The sequence below is a fragment of the Eumetopias jubatus genome, unplaced genomic scaffold, assembly GCF_037043125.1.
Source record: "Eumetopias jubatus isolate StellerSeaLion01/CBP00866 unplaced genomic scaffold, mEumJub1_p1.0 scaffold_6, whole genome shotgun sequence".
NCBI lineage: Eukaryota > Metazoa > Chordata > Mammalia > Carnivora > Otariidae > Eumetopias > Eumetopias jubatus.
Window position 1 is genome coordinate 124,775,555 of NW_028274812.1, and position 22,763 is coordinate 124,798,317.

Here is a 22,763-nt window from a genome sequence, read left to right on the forward strand (position 1 = left end):
CATAATATAAAGAGCTGTGGGGTTTTTGGTGTGTTTATTTTCCTGTTTTGCATCAATTACGCATATAATCAGGCAAAACTGCTTGTTTACTAGAACTTACCAAGAAGAAAAAAAAAAAAGCAGAGAACTGGAAAAGGAGGCCCACAGGTTGTGAGAGCTAGGAGACCCCTCGGGCCCCGGCTAATGCAGACCACCTCTTTTAGGGACGGGGACACCGATCCTGAGGGAGGCAGGATGGACCCCAGCCCCCTGCTTCTCCTGACTCCCCTGGCGCACTGGTCACATGGAGGCAGATCCTCGGTGCTGTTTGTCTTGCAGGGAATATCTGTGGGCACTTGCTGCCGCTTGTTCAGTGCCCCACCTTAATCGTGCACGGAGAGAAGGATCCGCTGGTCCCACGGTCCCACGCCGACTTCATACACAAACACGTGAGAGGGTCGCAGTAAGTGCCATCTCTGCCCCCGCGCTCTGCCTCACAGCCTCAGGACGTGCGTGCGTGGAAGGAGCTAGGGAAGGAAAAGAAACATTGCGGTGGGGATTTTTTTTCAGAAGATCTTATTTATTTATTTATTTATTAGAGACAGAGAGGGAGGCAGAGGGAGGAGCAGGCGCTCCACAGAGCAGGGAGCCTGATGCGGGACTCGATCCCAGAGCCCTGAGACCATGACCTGAGCCGAAGGCAGACGCTTAATGACTGAGCCACCCAGGCACCCCTGGGGTTCGGAGTTTTTAAGGTGTCCCCCTCCCTTCCCAGTTTGCCAGTAAAGAAGGAAAGGATTTCTTAGATGGATGTCTTATGGCAAATGTGCTAATAGGTACCAAGTTCTGTAACACTGCAGACAGTTTAGATTTCTAGCCATCAGTGTTAACTAAAACAGTTTTATATAATTTGGAAATTTTCAGATGTGTTTATCATTATAAAAGTACTATCTACCCAGGAAAGAAAATTTCTAAAATCAAAAGAAGAAAACCAATTGCCTGCCGCTTGCCACCCATTTAAGTACTTCTGCTATGAGCATTTTTTTAAAGATTTTATTTATTTATTTGAGAGAGAGCACGGAGACGGAGAGTGGAAGAAGAGAGCACATGGCGGTGGGGGCGGGGTGCAGAGTGAGAAGCAGACTCCCGCTGAGCAGAGAGCCTGGGATCAGGACCTGAGCAAAAGTCAGACCCTTAACCGACTGAGCCACTCAGGCGCCCCCTGCTATTAGCAATTTTAATATGTTTCTCCTTTCTAGTATTTTGTAAACGTAAATATAATTATATTCTGTATTCAACTCTGAATCCTGCTTTTTTTCCACTTAAAATTATGTTAACTTCTCATGTTATTTCAGCCTTAAATATGTACACATCAGATGGGAAGCCTGTTATTCAGAATCACAAAATATCAACATATACCAAGCCATGTTGGTGGCTCACTTGATTAAACAGCAGATACATGTTACTTGTTCTTTGCATTCTTGTTTCTGCCAAGCAGCCTTGGACATCGAAGAAGCTTATTGTACATGTCAGCAGAAATTCTGTTCTTTAAGCCCATGCATTTTTGTATGGAATAGAAATTTTTCTTTTAAATACTTTGGCTAACGCAGGAGCCAGCTTTCCCTGGTACTTATATCAAGATGAAAATTTAAAGTTGAATAAATTTAGCATTTTCTTTCCCTGAAATGGATGCATACCCTGAAGGAGAAAGTGAGGTATGCCTAGGGGGTAGTGACCTGATTTTTTTTTTTTTTTTTAACAAACATACCAGAGGATAAATATCCAAGTGAGCCTTGACCCCTTCAGACTATATATTAATTCCAGAGATGCTGTCATTATTCCATCTTTGGAATTCTAAGGAATTCTTTTGAAATTGGCTTTATTAATGACTTAAGAAAATCCTCCCTCCCTTCCTCCTCTCCTCCTTCCCTTCCTCTCTGCCTCCCTCCTTTTCTCCTTTCCCTCCAGGAGCTGATTTCTGATGCCTCATGGGCTTGCACTGCCTGGCGTGGTTAGTGCTGGTCCCTGTCCTGAGAGCTCACACAATCCAGCAGGGAACCCAGACTCAGAGACAGTTCCACTACTGTTTTTTTAAATTCCGGTGTAGTTAACATACAGTGTTATATTAGTTTCAGGGATACAATAGAGTGACTCAACAATTTTTTTTTTTTTTTAAGATTTTATTTATTTGACAGAGAGAGAGACAGCGAGAGAGAGAACACAAGCAGGGGGAGTGGGAGAGGGAGAAGCAGGCTTCCTGTGGAGCAGGGAGCCCGATGCGGGGCTCGATCCTGAGCCGAAGGCAGACGCTTAACTGACTGAGCCACCCAGGCGCCCTTTCTTGTGTTGAGTCTGATACGTTACTCAGTGCTCATCATGATAAGTGTTCTCTTAATCCCCATCACCTGTTCCCCCCCATCTCCCCTCTACTAACCATCCGTTTGTTCTCTAGAGTTAAGAGTCTGTTTCTTGGTTTGCCTTTTTTTGTTTGTCTGTTTTTCTTTACTTGTTTGTTTCTTAAATTCCACCCCTGGGTGAAATCATGTGGTATTTGTCTTTCTCTGACGTATTTCCCTTAGCATTATACTCTCTAGCTCCATCCGTGTTGTTACAAATGGCAGGATTTCATCCTTTTTTATGGCTGAGTAATATTCCTATGTGTATATATACTACCTCTTCTTTATCCATTCATCTATCAACGGACACTTGGGCTGTTACCATAATTTGACTATTGTAAATAATGCTCCTATAAACATAGGGGTGCGCGTATCCCTTTGAATTAGTGTTTTTGTATTCTTTGGGGTAAATACGCAGTAGTGCAATTACCAAATTTTAGGGTAGTTCCATTTTTAACTTTCTGAGCAACTCCATACTGTTTCCCAGAGTGGCTGCACCAGTTTGCATTCCCACCAACCGTGTAAGAGGGTTTCCCTTTCTCTGTCCTTTCCAATTCTTGTCTTGTGTTTTTGATTTTAGCCCTTCTGACAGGTATGAAGTGATATCTCCTTGTAGTTCCGACTTGCATTTCCCTGATGATGAGTGATGTTGAGCATCTTTTCATGTGTCTGTTGGCCATCTGGATGTCTTCTGTGGAGAAATATCTATTCAGATCTTCTTTTTTTAATTGGATTATTTGTTTTTTTGGATGCTGAGTTCATAAGTCCTTTACATGTTCTGGATACTAGCCCTTTATCAGATATGTCATTTGCAAATATCTTCTCTTATTCAATAGATTGTCTTTAGTTTTATTGATTATTTCCTTTGCTGTGCAGAAGCTTCTTATTTTGATGAAGTCCCGATAGCTTATTTTTGCTTTTGTTTCCCTTGCCTCAGGAGACATATCTAGAAAAAAGTTGCTACATCCAATGTTAGAGAAGTTACTGCCTGTGTTCTCTTCTAGGAGTTTTATGGTTTCAGGCCTCACATTAAGAAATGGTTCTTAATCCATTTTGAGTTTATCTTTGTCTATGGTGTAAGCCATCCGCTACTTTTTTCTTTTTTAAGATCTTATTTATTAGAGAGTGTAGAGTGGGAGAGAGGGAGCATATAAGCGGGGGTGGGGGGTAAGAGCAGAGGGAGAGGGAGAAGCAGGCTGAAGCAGGCTCCCCCTAGCAGGGAGCCCAGTGTGGGTCTCAATCCCAGGACCCCGGGATCATGACCTGAGCCACAGGTAGATGCTTAACTGACTGAGCCACCCAGGGGCCCCTGCACTACTTCTTTTTTTTTTTTTTTTTTTTTTTTAAGATTTTATTTATTCACTTGAGAGCGAGAGAGAGGGAGAGAGGGAGAGCCCAAGAGGGGGTAGGGTCAGAGGGAGAAGCAGACTCCCCGCTGAGCAGGGAGTCCAATGTGGGACTCAATCCCGGGACTCGGGGATCATGACCTGAGCCAAAGGCAGTCGCCTAACCAACTGAGCCACCCAGGCGCCCCCCTGCACTACTTCTTCATCATATTATTCCATGATAAATTTCAACAAACAAAAGGAGAGTTTTTAAATGTGGGGGACATGCTTCTTATTCTACAATAAAATATAATTATTATCAGCCTGTATAATTTTTATATCCCATATAGCATTTTATATTTTAAAAGGCATTTTACATATAATATCTAACTACACTTCATAACAAACTTATGAAAAAAATATTGTCCCCATGTATAGATGAGAAAATCAAGGTTGAGAGTTCTTAAGTAATCTTCCAAGATTGCAGAGCTAGTACATGACGAATCCTGGATATTTTTCCCTCCTAATATAGCACTTTTCCCCCACAGCACAGCTGCCTCTCATAAACATACTCTTATTTTAATATGATGGTAAGATGCCTGGATTATATGCTTGCCGACCTGGTTAATTGTCTTCTAGCTTCAGAAATGACAGGTTTTTGCACACTGATGCTCATGATAAATGCAGTGTGTTCTCTTAGAGAGCCAGGTTCAATACAAGTCAGTCTGCAAGGATGTTTAATTTAGGAATTCTGTTCCAAACCCATCTCCTAGCAACGGAATACATCAATATGGGAAAAAAAATAGTCCCTTCCTGTTCAGATGTTAATTATTTCAGGAGACTATTTTATGGAAGATCATTTTCTTAGAGCAGTGTTCTTTGGAACAAATGAGTGGAAGGCCAAGTATTCTTGGCAATGATTGTCTTAAACTGGCTTGCATTTTACACCTGCATTGCTGTGCTATAAGAGCCCTTTGTGTTTGGCCTGAACCCACCTAGAACCCAGGTGGTTTACTTCGGACCCCAGAAAAGGAAGGTGGATTCCTTGAGCACCAAAGTCCTACTGAGATTCAGCGCTGCAGGCTATGTGACAACAGGAAAGCAAGGTAGAGTGGCAAGTTTCCAATGAACTTGGTATTTCATTACCTTGCCAGGTACATTTATAATTAAACTTAAGGATACAGTCTATCCCTTCAGAGATTATACCAACAAATAGATAATCACATATGAGACAAATGCCTTTCTCTCCTCCAAAGGAGGCCAAATGAAGGGTGGAGTTGTTCAGGCCTGCTGAACAGGCCTGTGTTAATTTGTCTCGCTTTTTTCTCTTTGTGAGGAACAATGGTAGTCTCTTGGAAGTGAAGAGGCCTTAAGGATCATTCAAGTTCAGTGGTTTTTAAAACTTGTTTTTAGGCAGCTGAACGCTTCCGCCTAACAAACTCTGATGCAAAAACCCAAGACATAACACATAAAATAAGAGCTCCTCTGATTAGAGTGGGGGGTGGGGGCACCCCTGCCCCTTCGATTCTCCTTGTCCTGCCCCAGCCCCTGTGCATTCCCTGCTCATCCAGCCCTCCCCCCTAGACTGCAAAGCCCTGACCGCTCACCCCTTGGCTAGCTGGCTGCTTCTTGGGCATCCCTGCAAGGCCAGCCCCAGCTCGCTTTCAGAGGATTTGCGCTGATCAGAGGCCAGCACCCATGAGACCCTTTGGGGTTGCTGTGGGCAAGCCTCGGGAGGCGGTGGGGCTGAGCCAGCTCAGAAGACAATGTGACTTTACAGCCGGTCGAGCCACGTGTGTGTCACTCTGTGTACGGATCAGCCAGCACCACTGTAACAAGTATCACACACTGGGCGCTGGGCGGCTTAAACAGTAGAAACGTATTCCCCCTCTCAGTTCTGGAGGCTAGAAGTCTGAGATAGGGTATCAGCAGGGTTGATTTCTTCTTAGGCTTCTTTATGTGGCTTATGTATAGTCGTCTTAGAAGGACACCAGTCACGTTGGATTAGGTCCCACCCATATGATCTCATTAGTCACCTCTTTAAAGACCTTATATCCAAATAAGGTCACACTCTGAGATGCTGGGGGTTAGGACTTCAGCATATGGATTTGCGGGACGTGCAATTCAGTGTGCTTGAGCCTCTGTTTCTGTGGAGGTGCTCAGATCTCAGGAATAGGAGGACCAGCAGAGACCAGGACCCGGGTTCCAGACCCAGCTGCAGATGACCAGCACCATGCCTGGAATCCCTCTCCGTGGCGCTCCCCTCCAGCCCCTCCCATTGCCTGGCCAAGTGTACTCATCCCTCCGGTAGCAACTCAGATGTATCCTTCTCCAGTTACTCATCGTTTTGAGACTGCATGGTCCTTTTTAACAGTTGTGAGCATATGAATTTAATTTTCTCCCTGTTGAGCATGTCAACACCGGTCCCAGGATGTGGTCTAGTGCATTTTAAAGTGCTTAGTACGCTTTGAAAGAGAATATGAGAGGCACCACAGGGGCCATTGACCGGTGACTCAGTCCCAAAAAGTGTGGTGTGGAGTCCAACTGTGTGCTCTGGGGCCCAGGCCAGAGAGCTAGATCAGGTGGGAAAGAATGAAGGGTAAAGTCCATGTGTGCAAAGACTTGGCACCAAAGGTTCAGTGTGAACTACCAGGGAGCGGTGGGAAATGGAGTCTTGCTGGAGAGCAGGATTGGTACATTGGTATCCTGAGCAGCGTTCACAGCGGGGATTAAGAGCACGGGCAGGGACTCATACCCAGGTTTGAGTGCTGGCGCTGTCCCTGTGTGTGCCCTTCAGCAGCGTGCATGTATTTCTGTACTTCTGTTTCCTTGTGGATAAAATGGGGATGATACGTATCATTTCAGAATATTTTGTAGATCTAGTGGGAGCTACACAGTAGCTGCCACTTCCGTGGCTGGAGTGCTGGGGTGGGTGCAAGTGATCAGGGGTCCCAGGAGGCAGCTGGGGTGTCGCTTGATAGGAGGTCAGTAGCAAGCTGCCCTCTGACCTGACTTTCAGACCGTTGTCAGGATAGGTGTATGGGGGTATTAGGGTTCTCCAGAGAAACAGAACCAATAGGATACACACAGCAGACATGCACGCACGCAGAGGTTGATTTACTTTACGGAATAAGGAATTGACTCATGCCATTATGGAGGCTGAGAAGTCTGAGATCTTCAGTGGGCAAGCTGGAACATTAACAAGTTAGAGCCCCAAGAGAGCTGATGGTGTGGTTCCAGTGTGCCTGAAGGCCTGAGAACTGGGCAGAGTGGATGTTTCCATGTGAGTCCAAAGGCAAGAAAAAGCTGATGTCCCAGTTTGAAGGCAGTCAGGCAGGAGGAATTTCTCTTAACCTCCAGAGGGAGGGTCAGCCATTTTGTTCTATTCAGGCCTTCAACTGATTGGATGTGGCCCACCTATATCAGGGAGGACAGTCTGCTTCACTGAATTGTAATGATTTAAATGTTAATCTCATCCAAAAAATGCCCTCACAGAAATGCCCAGAACAATGTTTGACCAAATAGCTGCGCATCCATGGCTCAGTCAAGTTTATGCACAAAACCAGCCATCACAGTGGGGAGGGCACAGGTACAGGCTACTCTCCACAGAGGTCTTGGCCTATGGTAGATTCACTGGAGCGTGTCCCAGCAGGGTGGTAGTGAGGGTACACATTGGTAGTGAGGGTTAGGTTGTCTAGGCAGTGGGCCAGGTGCCATGAGTTCTTTGTCTGACTCATGGAAGGGAAGAAGGACCCCTCTCTGCAGCTGCCTGGGCTCCTCAGATCCCACCACCAGAGGTAAGTTGGCCCAGGGCCTCTGGTGTAGGCCAGGAGGAGCTGGAACGAACTGACCTAGGTGACAGAGGTTCATGCCGATAGGTGTATGGGGGTATTAGGGTTCTCCAGAGAAACAGAACCAATAGGATACACACAACAGACACGCACACACGCGGAGGTTGGTTTACTTTATGGAATAAGGAATTGGCTCATGCAATTATGGAGGATTGGAAATTCCATCCAATGGAAATATGGAAAACAAAGGATTGTTTTCAGCTCTCTGGTAGAGTGAGCCAGGTTACTGGGGGGAGGTGGACAGTGCAGGAGGGATGGCTGCCTTGACTTCCATTTCTGGACCAACTCTAGCCTTGGGATGGGGGAGGGAATATCTGCCCTCCCCTCTCCTGACTGCCCCAGGTGATTTCTCTTACCTCTCCCCATCCCTTCCTCCTCCCAGGCTGCTTCTGGTTCCTCATCCCTAGCTGCTTGCTGCTGTGGTTGAAGGGAAAGCAGTCAGCTCAAGACCCCACTTACGGTCGGGTTACAGGACGAACAGCAAACAGGATTAGCCTCGTCCTTACAAAGCCGAGTCCTTTGTATTTTAGAGAGAATGGGGTCTCCTCCTTTCTAGACAAACCTTACCCATGACATCTTGTAAAATCTCTCTTGAGACTCTTCTACTTGGAGTAGATTATGTTAGCCAAATGTAAATAAATTAAGCTCCCAAGTCAGAGCATTTCATTAACAATGCTGTCCATAATTAGAACCATTGTGAGGACTTTTGCATATGCTAAAGTGTGACTCAAATAGAATAAGAAAATAATAGAAAACATTTATTGTTCACTGTGTGCCCAAAGATCCTGTGCGATGTGCCTTGTGTGCCTTATCTCATTTTGTCTTTGGAATAATCCTGTGGGGTAGATGCTGTTACTTGTCCCCCTTTTCCAGATGAGAAAGTGTGACCTGGGAAGATGAAATAACTTGCCAGCATGGATCCCACATTGATTAGACAGGACACATCCTGACCCCATACAGCCCATGCCTTTAACCCTATGGTATCACCTCCAATTACGTTCAGCTGTGACTCAGAGCTCTCAGTCTGGTCAGAAGGCCCCAACGTGGCCCCTGTCATCCCGCAGGTTTGGCAGGGCTTGCTTCTCTACACACGAGTTAAAAGCATCAGTCTGGCAGACCTGGACAGCCCAGAGAGGGTCCACTCCTTGCTGTGGTGTTATCAGAAAAGCAGCCGCTGAGGCAGTTTGGTTTCTTTCTAATGCTTGAGATATGGTTGCATTTGAGGGAAGGAACTTCCCAGAAGTCTACTTCCCTTTCCCAAACATCTGCTCGGCTCTTGGGCTGGGGAGGAGAGCCTGCTGGAGAGGATGCAGGCTTGGAGGCCATGCTCTACACCCCCATTTTACCAGCTTGAAGGGTATTGTGGCCCACCCACTGGGCTTTCTGAAAGGAGCAGAGAATTAAGAACATATATATATATGTATAAATTATATTTATATAAGTATAAATATAATTTATTAATTATTTGAGAGTGACTGTGGGGGAAGGGGCAGAGGGAAAAAGGAGAAAGAAAATTCCAAGCAGGCTCCATGCCCAGCATCGAGCCTGACGCAGGGCTCCATCTCACAACCCTGAGATTATGAGCTGAGTCTAAATCAAGAGTCAGACGCTTAACTGACTGAGCCACCCAGGTGCCTGAGAATAAAGAATTAAAAGGGGATGTTGTTGGCAGTGAGGTCTGGATGGCCTTGGAAGAAATGCCTGAAAGTGACCAGGCCTCCCTGTTAGCCACATGGCTGTCCAGTTGTCATCGTGGAAGAGATCCAGGTACACAGAACCAGCAGCCTACTTTGGTTTTCAACTAAAACAAAAATGCTCACAGACTTGACTAGCAACTTTAGGGGTTCATATACCACCAGAGTTTTATCACATCCAAGGTGAAGAAAAAAATGCTACGGCATGTTACTTATGGGCTGCTCCTGTCTGTAGTTCTCACAGCTTAATTTGAAAGCTGTTGAAGGTTAGACTGAGGAAGGAAAGGTAGTATGGTGGGGCCAGCGTGTTTGTCCTTGGCCACCTCATCTGTAAGGAGCATCCTAGAAGGACTCTTCCCAAGCAGAGGTAAAGTGACCATTGAATGTACACTGTGGGATCAGACACATTTTAGCTCCTCAAAAGATCTAGAATCAAATCTTTTTCTGAAGGTGCCAAATGCAGGCAGGAACCTGCCCCGGGAAAGAGGAATTTATATTTGTCCCCTCAGAGGCCCCTACATTTCCAGTTGCACTATGTGTCTGATGGTGGGGGACTTGCTACTGATTTTCCTGGAAAATGTGATTGTTTGAAAACCACCCTCCATGGAGCATGTGATTAGTTCCTTTTGTTATTTGGGTAAGAATCTACATCAGCAGTATATCGCAACATTGCCCTGACAGCTATATATTTATGCTTGTCCAGAGGACTGTTCCCAAAGAGGAACACATGATAGGTTTTTAAGATTTTATTTATTTATTTGACAGAAAGAGATGCAGTGAGAGAGGGAACATAAGCGGGGGAGTGGGAGAAGGAGAAGCAGCCTTCCCATGGAGCAGGGAGCCCGATGCGGAGCTTGATCCCAGGACCCTGGGATCATGACCCAAGCCGAAGGCAGACGCTTAACGACTGAGCCACCCAGGCGCCTCTCACATGATAGGTTTTAAGTATAGTGAATCCTAAAGGATAAAGATATACTAAGGACCTTGAAATGACCCCCAAAATGTATCAAGAAGAGCAATTTTCTTTATAGCCCATCCATCCATCCATCCATCCATCCATCCATCCATCCATCCATCCATCCACAGTCCAGTGCAGTTCTGAATGTAGATGCCTGAAAACAGGCCTCCCATATTTTTATGAAGAGGACCTAGTGTTTATTTCCCTAAGACCCAGAGATTACCATAGGAATAGTGCAGATACACTGAGACTAAAAAGAAGAGATGCACAGCTGGTGTCTCTCCTTCCTTGTTGGGAATCTGAGCAAATTGTAGAAATGGGGTAGGCCCTGTGATAACCAATTTGGCTACCCACAAAGAAGACGTCCAGCTTTGGCAGGTCAGGGTCCCTCTGCTTCAGAGTTCAGCTTAGCACACATTAGGGGATGCAGTTTAGCCTAAACACGTTGTTCTATGACCTCAGTATCCTTGGCTGCTGGTTATTTTCTGCCTTCTAAAAATGGAGGCCCCGAGCATCCCTGCACGCCCTGCTCCTGTGGGGCAAGTGGGATCCTACCTTTGGAGTTGGTGCAGTTGATCCTTTTTTTTCTGAATAGCATTAAAACTGAATTTGGAGTGTTCTATTATGAATGGCATTATTAGTTCTCCCAAGGGCCTCAGAAAGATGCCAACAATCTACTTCTTTCAAGTAGATTATTTTGTGTATCTACCCCACGCCCCACGTGGTTGAGTTGCAGGGAGGCTCGATGTTGTCCAAGGACAGCTCTATCCCCCGGCTCCTTTTCCCTACACATCCTCAAGTTCTTAGAGCTCTCAACCCCCAGTTGTTGAAAGGTCAGAGAATTAGGCGGTGTAGTAACTGGCATTTTGCCCCAATAGGATCCATTTAATGTCGTTGTTATTAGACAAAACAGTTTGAACTTGTGCCTATATCCTAGAAGCTTTAACACTTTATTTCTGCACTTTTACAGCCAATAAATAAACTGTAGAACTCAAAGAAGACTGCCTATATTCAAGAAATTGCAAACCAGCCACGTTTGACCAAAAGCTTATGAAAGAAGTCTTAGGAATACAGTGAGGTTCACCACAAGACATGCACAAAGGGTTGCTGAGGCCAGCTCCAGTTGCCCCCACGGTCCCCAGGAACACTTACGTGCCCTTTGTCTGCTGGCTAATATTCAGACTTCTTGAATCCTCCAAAAGTGACAGGGTGATTTTGACCCTTAAATGACAGGCTGCTGGGGGCCGTGATTTCTGACTTGGGCTTTCACTCTAGGATACCCCAGGAAGCTCACCTGTTCCAATCCAGTGGATTCTGGACATTTCGTATTTTTCTTGGCTTTCCAACCTTCTCTCTTAAAATCAACCTTATTAAAATGGGGTTGTTTCCCCCCTAAGTAATGATCAAATCACATCCCCCACTCTCAGATTTGAAGTCAAACCATGTGTTACATGATACAGTTCCAGATTCCAAATACAATGTGTGTGCTCTCTTTAGTCAACCCCCAGGTTGGTGGTAAACGCCCCAAGAAGCTCTCACCCTTACGTCTATAATCAGGGAAAGTTTATATTATGTACCTTACCTTTCCTCCCCAATAGTCATCATGAAAAAAAAGGATGGGGCAGGTTTTCACTTCAGATTTTCATGAAATGTTGGAAAGGGTGAGTTTTAAATGGTGTGCCATTAATCAAACTTTTTTTTTTTAGGTTGCATCTGATACGAGAAGGCAAGCACAACCTACATCTACATTTTGCAGATGAATTCAATAAGTTAGTAGAAGACTTCTTACTGGGAAAAGGCCCCTGAGAACAGCAGGGACCCGGGGATTCCTTACTGTGGAGCTTGAGCCTGTTGCTGCCTTTGAAACACACTGCAGTCCCTCCTTAGCTCACCTGCCTTCCCATGCTTTCTATTCCTCCCTGCAAACTGCTCCTGGTCAAATAGAAATAATGACATATTAAAACGTCTTCCAGCTCTAAGTGCTACAAAAATTAAAGCTGATTTTTTTAACATTAAAGTTGTGAATGTCTACTATTGGCTTAAAAATTGAATTCTGATTCTGATTTACTTTCTTGCCAGTGAATCTTAGGTGAAGCATTTGGAGTATTTATGACTGATTTCAGGATACCTTGAATCTAGAATCATGCTGTTCCTTTTATCTGAGCGGTATAAGCTTTCACTGGTCTTTTTACTTGAATTTATCACATTGTTCAAAGTAGAGAAACAGAAGAAAATCCTTGCCTAGGGCCCTTGATACTACATTTTCATAAGGGTTGCTGGAACTACAGCAAATACGGTAGGAAGGTTTGCTTTGTCCTTAAATCTCTGTTTCCTCCACATGTTCCCCGGATTCATTTACTTTAATACTCTGGGCCAGTGAAGATGAAAAACTTTTTATCTGTCTTCACTAACAGCAGAAAAGCTATTAATTAAAAACGTTACAGCAGAAATCCTAGTTTGTTAAAGTCACTAAACCCAGAAACATTTAAGCATTCAGTGAAAGAATAAAAATTGCCTGAAATGAAATTAGAGACCACACGGTTTTGGACACATGCTTTTTTATTAGTATAGATATCTTAGACAATACTGTAATCTTTTAGGAGTTCCACATTATTACATCAACAGTGTGAATTTCTGACAGAGGCAAAACGGAGCACCATAGTATACAAATAGAAAGACCATGCTTGATTGAGGACAACAGAAGTTCACTAAAGATGCACGATTTATTTGAGTTCTTAAGCCTCATCCTCGCCCTCCTCCTCCTCGAACTCCCCCTGTTCGTCGGCCGTGGCGTCCTGGTACTGCTGGTACTCGGACACCAGGTCGTTCATGTTGCTCTCGGCCTCGGTGAACTCCATCTCATCCATGCCCTCGCCCGTGTACCAGTGCAGGAAGGCCTTGCGCCGGAACATGGCCGTGAACTGCTCCGAGATGCGCTTGAACAGCTCCTGGATGGCCGTGCTGTTGCCGATGAAGGTGGCCGACATCTTGAGGCCGCGCGGCGGGATGTCGCACACGGCCGTCTTCACGTTGTTGGGGATCCACTCGACGAAGTAGCTGCTGTTCTTGTTCTGCACGTTGAGCATCTGCTCGTCCACCTCCTTCATGGACATGCGGCCGCGGAAGATGGCGGCCACGGTCAGGTAGCGGCCGTGGCGCGGGTCGCAGGCGGCCATCATGTTCTTGGAGTCGAACATCTGCTGCGTGAGCTCGGGCACCGTGAGCGCGCGGTACTGCTGGCTGCCGCGGCTGGTGAGCGGCGCGAAGCCGGGCATGAAGAAGTGCAGGCGCGGGAAGGGCACCATGTTCACGGCCAGCTTGCGCAGGTCGGCGTTCAGCTGGCCCGGGAAGCGCAGGCAGGTGGTGACGCCGCTCATGGTGGCCGACACCAGGTGGTTGAGGTCTCCGTACGTGGGGGTGGTCAGTTTCAGGGTGCGGAAGCAGATGTCGTACAGGGCCTCGTTGTCGATGGAATAGGTTTCATCGGTGTTCTCCACCAGCTGGTGCACCGACAGGGTGGCGTTATAGGGCTCGACCACCGTGTCGGACACCTTGGGCGAGGGCATGACGCTGAAGGTGTTCATGATGCGGTCTGGGTACTCCTCTCGGATCTTGCTGATGAGCAGCGTGCCCATCCCGGACCCCGTGCCGCCCCCCAGCGAGTGGGTCAGCTGGAAGCCCTGCAGACAGTCACAGCTTTCTGACTCTTTCCTCACCACGTCCAGGACCGAGTCCACGAGTTCGGCTCCCTCTGTGTAGTGGCCCTTCGCCCAGTTGTTGCCCGCACCACTCTGGCCTGCCAGAGGGAAAGGAGAATATTAGACACTAAAACATTAGGAATTCCAATTTCTGTCATTTGTAGACTAATCTTAAGAGTTGCAGATTCTTCTCTTTTAGATACCTTTTTTACCTATGGAAAACTGTCTATATAACCATGATCCTCAAAAACACTAGACATCATAATAGGATAAAAAGCAAGTTTAGTTCAGATGGAGTTATTAACTGATCAGGAAAATGGTTTGACAAAACCCAGCTGGTTTTTTGTTTTGTTTTTTGTTTTTGTTTTGAGAGTGAGAAAGAGAGCACAAATAGCAGCAGAGGAAGAAGCAGACTCCCCTGCTGGGCAGGGAGCCCGACTCAGGGATCATGAATCTGCAATCATGACCTGAGCCGAAGGCAGACACTTAACCAACTGAGACACCCAGGCATCCCAAAACCCAACTGGTTTTAAAATTAGGGACAGGAATCTTGTGTAAATATTTACATTAGGTACCATAAACAGTCAAGGGCATCACAATATGATCCGAAGACAAGATGGGCTCCAAGCAGCTGGCCCCACGTCTGGTCATAACCTGTGCCTTTGGCCTTTGGCTTCCTGACATGCTTACCTGCTGGCCCTGGTCCTCTGACGTCACCAGCAGCCTATCAACTCCTGCTGGAAGGTTAGTCACTGCTCTGTATTCTTCACCTGTCACAGGCTGCTCTGTAGTTGGGGGTGGTCGGGGGGAGCGAAGGGGCCCACTGGAGGCTGACACTGTTCTCTGAACTGCCCAGAGAGGGGCCAGAGAAGTGGCCGCCCCAGGATTACGCGGAATTAGGCCAGGACCCAGGGCTCTCTGCGGACACACAGTCTCCACCTTGGCATTCAGCACTAAGATCTCTGACTTCCACAGTGTTGAGAAGGGAGACTCACTGAGCCAGTTGCCATTGATCGTGACTACGTACCGAACACGAAGTTGTCCGGCCTGAAGATCTGGCCGAATGGTCCAGACCTGACGGAGTCCATGGTGCCCGGCTCCAGATCCACCAGGATGGCCCGAGGTACGTATTTGTTACCTGTGGGGAACAGAGCCGGCTGGCCTTAGATGTGCAGCGGGCAAAGGGATCACAGACAAGGCTGTGCTCTATGCTCCTTTCACAGCAGAATCATTAGAGAACATTCTAGCATCTGAGACAAAAGTGAGCGAATAGAGGTGTTTTCTGCCTCAGAAGAGGAGATAACGGCATGCTTAGTCATGGCCAACGTGCAGGAGTCGTGAGGAGCTACAGAACGTGTCGTTTTTAGCAGCTGACATTTAAAACGAATGCAAGAAGCACATCTTTGTCATTTGTCTGTCCTAGTACGTTCCATCTGCCACAGTATGCAAAGCAAGGTTGACTGGGCAAAAACATTCAAGTACTCACCAGCAGCTTCATTGTAGTACACGTTGATTCTCTCCAGCTGCAAGTCACTGTCTCCATGGTAACTGCCAGTGGGGTCGATCCCATGCTCATCACTGATGACCTCCCAAAACTGGGGAAAAAAAAAACACATGATGGGCTGGCATCCTAAATATGGGTTAAGGATGGCTCTTTTCTCCCTCTCATGTGCTTGGAACAGCGGCCACTGTGGTCAGCCAGTGAAGGAGTCCTAGAGCTGCACCCCCCATTCTTCCAGGGGCTGCTGCAGAGGGGCTTGGAAATCCGCAGAGCATCGGCCATATGATGGCGACAGACTGAAAAGCTGGGAAGGGCACTGAACGAGGAGGGTGGGCACAGCGATGCCCTTCTAGGGAAAGCCATGGAGGTTGGGGGGCCGTCACCCCCAGGCAGGGCTGAATGTCACTGCATCCCAGCGGATGGGTGGGTCCTGCCAGGACCAAGGACCACTTGGACCCCACCCCTCAACTGCCTGCAGGGATCAAGGTCTCCTGGTGCAAACCCCACCCAGCCCTCCAGGCAGAGCAGTTTTAGGCCACTGACATCCAGAGGGCCTGCCGCCCCTGCCCACGGCAGGGGTGGGTGGGGAAGGGCAGGCAGGAGGAGTCTGGGAGCCCAACCGGGGACAGTGGGTAGAGCTGGGCACGGTGAGGGCACAGGCTCCATTGTGAATTTGCAGCAGGAAAGGGGGCGGGGAGGTTGGGGTGGGCAATATGGCGGTTGTGAAAGAGACCACGTCCTTGTCCAGGCGCCCGCCCACAGCCTTGCACCAGGCTGGCTCCTGCCTCGCCCACTGCGGTCGGTAGTCACAGCGCCGGGGACATCACCTGCCGCCTCGCAGACAGGAAGCCAGACTCCGACACTATGTCTTATCATGTCGAGAGTGCTCATATTAGGGAAGTTCTCTAAATCCCCGTCTTTGAAACCCAACAAGAAGCCTCTCTAGCATGTCACCCCAATGACAGTGCATTTTTTTCATTCAAAGTATAGAGGAAAATTCACTAATTAAATTCCACATGATGCCACTGGATTAATATGACCGCTCTCCCTATCCAAATTCTAGAGAGTAATACACCTACGAAAATGCCAACCACGTCTCGCAGGGCCTTGATTAAAGGCACACCCCACTGCGTCGCCGCGAGCATCGTGGCAGGTTGTGTGGCTTCCTGGGCCCCGCCCGGCGGCCCCGCCGAGAACGCGCCACCGGGGCCGGCGGGTGGCCGCCACCTCCCCCCGGCCCCTGCCCTGGCCCGCACCCTGGGGTCCCGCCACCCCCGACCCGGGTCGGCACCCTCGGGGCCTGCCGCCCCCTCCCTGGACCCTGCACGGCGGCGCGCCCACCTTGGCGCCGATCTGGTTGCCGCACTGGCCCGCCTGGATGTGCACGATCTCACGCATAGTGCCGGCTGCGGAGAGGGTGGTGGCGTTGGCCCTCGTAGCTGTGCGCTCGGCGCGACCGGCGGACTCCGCAGCAGAGACCAGTCGCCGCCCCCCCAGCGCCGCCTTTTATACCGGGGCAGTCGCCCCCTCCCCGGCCTGGCCCGCGATGACGTAATGGCGGGCGGGGCTGGGGGCGGTGCCGCGGAGACTGCGGCACCGCGAGGGGGAGCTGGGGCGCGGTGCGAGGTGCGGGGGCGCTCAGGCCCGGCTCCGCGCCTGTTGGCTCGCGAGAGGGCTCCCGGCCCTGGCGTCCGGCCGCCAAGGGTGGTGTCGGGGCCTGCGGCCCAGCCCGCCGCGGTCGGCTCGAGGCACCGACGCGGCCCCACCCTTGCACTGGCACCTTCAGTAACACCGCATCCTACCCACTCTTCCACTCTGGACACCCGACAGGGGCTGGAACGCGGGTGGGAGGGTCCGCGCCTCCTGGTGGAAGGTGAGAGGCAGCCAGTACCCTCTTGGAGCGGGGAGCCTAGAATGGTCAGTGGGCTCTACAGCTGTTCTTCAGGTTTCTTGCCTCCCAGGGCAGGGTCCTGGACTCCCGGCCACGGTCTCTTTCTATTCCGGGTGGGAATTCGCAGCAGCCAGTCTAAACGCGGGGAGGGGGTGCAACATGGGGAAGAGTGGGGGGTTCCCCGGTGAGAGCAGATGGGAACTGTGTTGGAGGAAAGAGAGAATGGGGCGAGTGGGCGGCTTTTACTTCTACTTGTGAGGAAGATGGTCCGTCTGGAAGGTGCTGGATTTGTCTCATGTCTGCATTGGGCTCTTGGGTCTTTGTAAAGGCCACCTAAATGTGAAACAGTCTGCATGCGTACGTGTGTGTCCGAGAGGATGTAACAGCCGCACATCAGCCCCGAGGTACCCATACCTTACATTCAATATGTCACCTAATCCTCGCTGCCACCTAGAGAGCCGCACAGTCCTGTCCAAAGGCCACTAGCCACATGTGACTACTGAACACTTGAAATGTGGGTAGTCTGAATTGAGATGTGCTGTAAGTGTAAAAGAGTCACTGGATTGCATGGACTCAGTAAGTTAAATGGCTGTAAAATATTCCATTACTAATTTTGTATATTGATTACATATCAAAATAATATTTTCGATAGATTTTTAAAATTAATTTCACTTTTTTTTTTTTACCTTTTTAAATGACTACTACACTAGTAGTGACTACTGGAAGATTTTCTTACCTATGTGACTCACATTGTATTTCCATTGAACAGCTCTGCTCTAGAGTATACATAATTACTATCCCTATTTCACAGCTCGGAAACAGAGGCTCAAAGAGCTGACTAGCTACAAAGCTAGTAAGTGAAGGCATCTGGATTCCTTCTACAAAGACAAAGCCCAGGTGAGTTTTAAAGGCTTGGTCAGCGTGAGGTGACACCCAATCATGATTGTTCTCAAAGATGATCCTGAACGTTGGGCTAGGTGAGCGGGGACCTGGGGACTGTTTTTGTTGCCTGCACATATTCCTTTTCCTCTCTGGGGCCAGTTTCTCCAACTATAAAATGACGATAATTATAGGTGCCCTGCAGCCAGCTTTGTGAGTAGGAAATGAGAAGCTCTATATGAAAGCAGGTCAAGTTTATGGAGCAAAAATGCCCCCATAAAACCCAAGGTGATGCTGTTGTTATAAGTATGAAGCCTGCTTGCTGTGTTAATAGTGGGCATCTGTCAGAGGTGGGCAACGTCATGGCTTCATCACGCCTGCCTGAGGGAGCCAGTCCTCTGGGGGTCCTCTCAGCACTGATCAGGTGCCTGGTGCCCTGGGGAGAGGGCAGGGGGGTGTGGGTTTCCTGGCTCTCTCCTCCTCTCTCCCCTCCCCATGCAGCTGGGCCCCCAGGGCACAGTCTATTCCCACTGATGCTGTTCCCACGTTCCGAAGGTTTGGCCTCCACCTTCTCCCCATCTCTACCTTCAGTTCCCATTTCTTGGGCTGTTCATGAGCAGATGGAGCCTTCCAGTTCCCTTCCAGAGAATGGCCCTGCTCCGGGTAACTTCACGGATAACACAGTGCCAATAAAGATTTTCTGGAGGTAATTGCTTCTTGGTCTTCATTGTTTCCAAGTAGGCACAGAAGATGTGACCTGGAAGGGACGATATTGGAGACATGGGACCCTAACAGGTGGGCATCTCCCTACCTGTGGAAGGGAAAGATCACCCTCATGGATGGTGCCCACTCTGCTTGGGCACCATCTGCTGGTTGGGTCGCTAAGTAAGTCACCTACCCTCTCTGAGCCTCTGTTAGCGTGGAAATCCAGTTTTGTTATGTTGTGAGTCTAAGAGACAATGTGAACTGGACGTCTAGTACCTATGCAGTCGATAAATCAATGACAGCATTGATTACAGCAGGCCTGGGCACAGGAGGGCTGCCCGTGGGTTACTGGCAGCACATGCCCTTGCCGAGGCTGTCTCCTCCCTCCACCCAGTCTGCACCGGCCTGCTTTCTCATTTGCTCGCTCCCCCCGCCCCAGTACCCGCCCCTGTTGTCCGTTGGAATATAATCAAAGAGGCACACAGGCAGATTTTTAAACAATGCCTGCCCAGCCTAAGGTGACTCATCCGGCTGTGAGCTCTTACTCTCTTCCATTTGGGCAGGCGGCACCAGCATGCTGTCACACAGCAAGGGTCTAGGGAAACCCGTCCCCACCCCCACCCCCCCACCCCCGCCCTGGGGAAGGGAACAGGAGGGAATGGGGCCGGCGCATCCTCCCCTCTCCCCTGGAATAGGCTTTTTGGCAAGCTTTGGGGAAAGGTGGTTCCCCCACCCCCCCAAGACCCTCCTGTCCAAAAAGGAGCAGCTCTCTGGCTGTTCACCAGGGGAGGGGGGAGGGGTCCCAACATCCTCCCGCCCCCGCATGTCATTTCCTGCTTTGGACCTGATGTCACTGACTTCAGTGTGTGAGCCGTCCCTGCCCTGAAGGCACTTTGGGGTGATGCTGACAACATTCAGACTGGAAAGAAAGGAGTGAATTCCCAGTAGAAGGCTGGGCCTTGCCTGCATTGTAAAGACGGACTCAGGAGCCTCCCCTTCGCTCTGCCTGCCCTTCTTGTCTCCTGCCCTGGGTGAGAGGATCGTAGTGAAAGCGCCCCCCCGCCCCCAAGCCTGGGAGGTCCATGATGAGAGCTGCTCTTAGCGGTTGCCGTCTCTGACAGGACACGTGTGATCTGCTTGAAAGAGATTTCATTGGGACCCTGACACTGGGAAAACATCAATAGAATAACAAAAACCCAGGAACCATTCCAGCAATCAAGTCGCATGCATTATTCTGGAACAGTCTCACAGCTTACTTGTTTGTGCCCTCAGAGAGGGTCCAGGGGACAAGGCACCTCAATTTCTCTTTCCCGTGAAACTCCTCTAAAATAGCCCTGCCTGCTCCTTTGACTGTGAGCACACATTTTCAAGCTTTTAATAAAAGCATCTCTTTATGAAGACGGAGGAATTTTACTTAAAGCATTTAAAATTTTTCCTTTTTAAAAAGACTGCCTGAAGTATAAATAGTCGGAACCCCAATTTAACTTACTTTGAAAATATCAACTCCACCAACTTATAGTTTATAAATTTTTGCACCAGAGAATAATAATTTGGAGTAATATATGGTAATGTTTTTCAGCCCCCTTCTGGAATGTTTCATGTCCCAGTATGTGTTATTTTTACTAGAATTGTCAATCTGGGCCTTTCAAAATTGAAAACAACAAATGTGTGTGTGTATAATATACACACATATCATATATACATATATATTTTATTATGGTAAGAAAACTTATTTTATATATACATATTTTCTGACTATGAAATTAGAAACTTTAGAAAATACCAAAGAACATAAATATGTCTTTCTACTCTTCTCTGTATGTACTTTTTTTCACTGTTTATGTTTGATGCATTACTTTCTTTTCTTCTTCCTTTTTCTGGTCATTTGGGTGTTTTTGTTTGTTCCTTTTTAACATCATTTCAATTACATTTGCTTTGGACATTAAAAAAATGAAGAAATACTGCATTTTCTTATGCCATGACCTAAATCACAATCTTACAAATTTTCAAACGTATGTAACCTTTTTCCAAATGCTACCATTTTCCCTATAATCTAGAGCATCTGGAATGTACCAAATTCTCTAAGCAAACTGCTTCATACAGCCAGGGCTGTTCACATGACCTGAATGAATGTCCCCCCATTCAGCCCATTCTCATATTCCCTGGATGGAGTTAAGAGCACAGGCCATGGATGGAGTGGGTGCAAAACCTGACTCTGACACTTATTAGCTGTGTGACTGAGAGGAAGTTACTTAACCTCTCTGTGCTTCAATTTCTTCACCTGTAAAATGGTAATAATAATAGCACCTACCTCCTAGAGTTGCTACAAGGACTGGATGAATGGATATGGGAAAACACTTAGAATGCCACCTGTTCCATAGTAAATGTTACATTAATCTTAGCTACTATAATTAGTATTACTATTTCCTTCCTTCCTTCCTTCCTTCCTTCCTTCCTTCCTTCCTTCCTTCCTTCCTTCCTTCCTTCCTTCCTTCCTTCCTTCCTTCCTTCCTTCCTTCCTTCCTTCTCCTTCCTTCCTTCCTTCCTTCCAGGAAGCTCCCCTCCACAAATCAGGGCTCAACTCCAATGTCACTTTCTCTGTGATGCTCCCTCCTTTGTACCTTATCATATGGTGTACACATCTTCATATTATAATCCCAACCCTTCTTCCCTGAGATTAATTTAGCAACAAAAGGCACTACTGTAGAAATAAACACGCAGAAGAACTGAGCAGGCAGTGAGCTGAGGCACCCTTTGAATGCTGTCTCCCCTCCCAGACCCGAAGGGTCTGCGGGTGAGTGGGTGTTGCCACACTCTGCAGGAAGTTCCAGCCCGAGCACCTCTCACGGAACTGGACCAGCTCCTGGAGGAGGCGTGGAACCCAAGAGAGCCCAATTCCCATCACTTTCCAACTTTCTGGCTCCCTCACCACCTATTTTCCAAATACAGGCTTTTTTTCACACCAGCGAGTTGCAAAGAATCTGGGCAAGGCCAACCATGCCGACTCCCCTGTGGCCAAGCCGGGTGCACAAAAGGTGCAGGTCATTTTCTTGGAATCTCCAGGGCTCAAGTGGTGCTCTGTTTCACTGTCAAGGCAAAGGGCAGTTACGGAAAGGTTGACGTCAGCATTTTCCTCCCGGTGGTGAGAAAGCCATTAGGTTGTGCAGAGCCTAATAATTCTGCTTTCTGCCACAAGCATGCTGGGGGAGAGGCTTCCAGTGGTGGCTGGTGGGGAGTGGCAAGACCGGCTTCTCTGGATCCTTGGCCCAGCTGCTGCAGCCTGGGCCCGCCTCCGCCGTCCCAGAACATTCTGTGCCTTTTCAGTGCCCGCCCCAGATGTAGGAGTCACCTCCTCTCTGCCCACCACCAGCATGGGCCATCCAGCTTGCTCACGATCGGGCTTGGCCCTGGGAGCACCAACCAACCACCACCACTCATTAAATACCGGGGGGGGGGGGGCGCGCGGAAAGAGGCACTCAGTATATGAAGTGCCTATTTTTTAGCTATGAAATAATATTGAGGTACATTTTGTTTACTGGATCGAGCTCATTTAAATTGTGGAAAACTACAGGCTGCTGGGGTCTGCTGCATTGTGCAGCCGGGAGTCGTCAGAGAAACCCTGAAATTGTTTCTCCGTCCTGCTGCCCTCCTTTTTTCCCAACTGAGTGCCAGAAATGCTTGCTTTGTGCAGAAATACTACTATTTATTTGCAATCGGTTTTGTTTTATTGTATTTTTACTGGAAGCCTGTGTGTCCCACGGTCCCACTCCCTCACCCCCTCTGGCAACCATCGGATTGTTCTCTGTGTTTGTAGGTCTGATTCTGCTTTGTCTTTGTTTATTCATTTTTTTTTTTTTTTAGATTCCACATTTGAGTGACATCCTGT

General features: G+C 48.2%; 2 protein-coding genes across 3 annotated transcripts in view; one reads left to right on the forward strand and one right to left on the reverse strand.

Moving 5' to 3' along the window:
• BPHL (biphenyl hydrolase like) overlaps positions 1-12,220 on the forward strand; it is a 36,533-nt gene extending 24,313 nt beyond the window's left edge. For both annotated transcript variants that reach the window (XM_028122913.2, XM_028122914.2), the window contains exons 6-7: positions 319-442; positions 11,910-12,220. In XM_028122913.2, coding sequence (XP_027978714.1) covers positions 319-442; positions 11,910-12,009 — 224 coding nt within the window. In that variant the 3' untranslated portion in view covers positions 12,010-12,220. The remainder of the gene's footprint in view (positions 1-318; positions 443-11,909) is intronic.
• Positions 12,221-12,744: 524 nt separating this feature from the next.
• Positions 12,745-16,927, reverse strand: TUBB2A (tubulin beta 2A class IIa). The gene is made up of 4 exons (XM_028122877.1): positions 16,744-16,927; positions 15,388-15,496; positions 14,929-15,039; positions 12,745-13,999 (listed from the first exon to the last, which is right to left on the reverse strand). The coding sequence occupies exons 1-4, from the start codon at positions 16,798-16,800 to the stop codon at positions 12,939-12,941; spliced, it is 1,338 nt and encodes a 445-aa protein (XP_027978678.1). The 5' UTR covers positions 16,801-16,927; the 3' UTR covers positions 12,745-12,938.
• Positions 16,928-22,763: the final 5,836 nt, after the last annotated feature.

Coding starts and splice junctions, on each gene's coding strand:
- TUBB2A (XM_028122877.1), bottom strand. CDS start 16,800: ATGCGTGAGATCGTGCACATCCAGGCGGGCCAGTGCGGCAACCAGATC. Junction 15,040..15,387: donor GTACTACAATGAAGCTGCTG/GTGAGTACTTGA, acceptor TGTTCCCCACAG/GTAACAAATACGTACCTCGG. Junction 14,000..14,928: donor GCCGGACAACTTCGTGTTCG/GTACGTAGTCAC, acceptor TCCCTCTGGCAG/GCCAGAGTGGTGCGGGCAAC.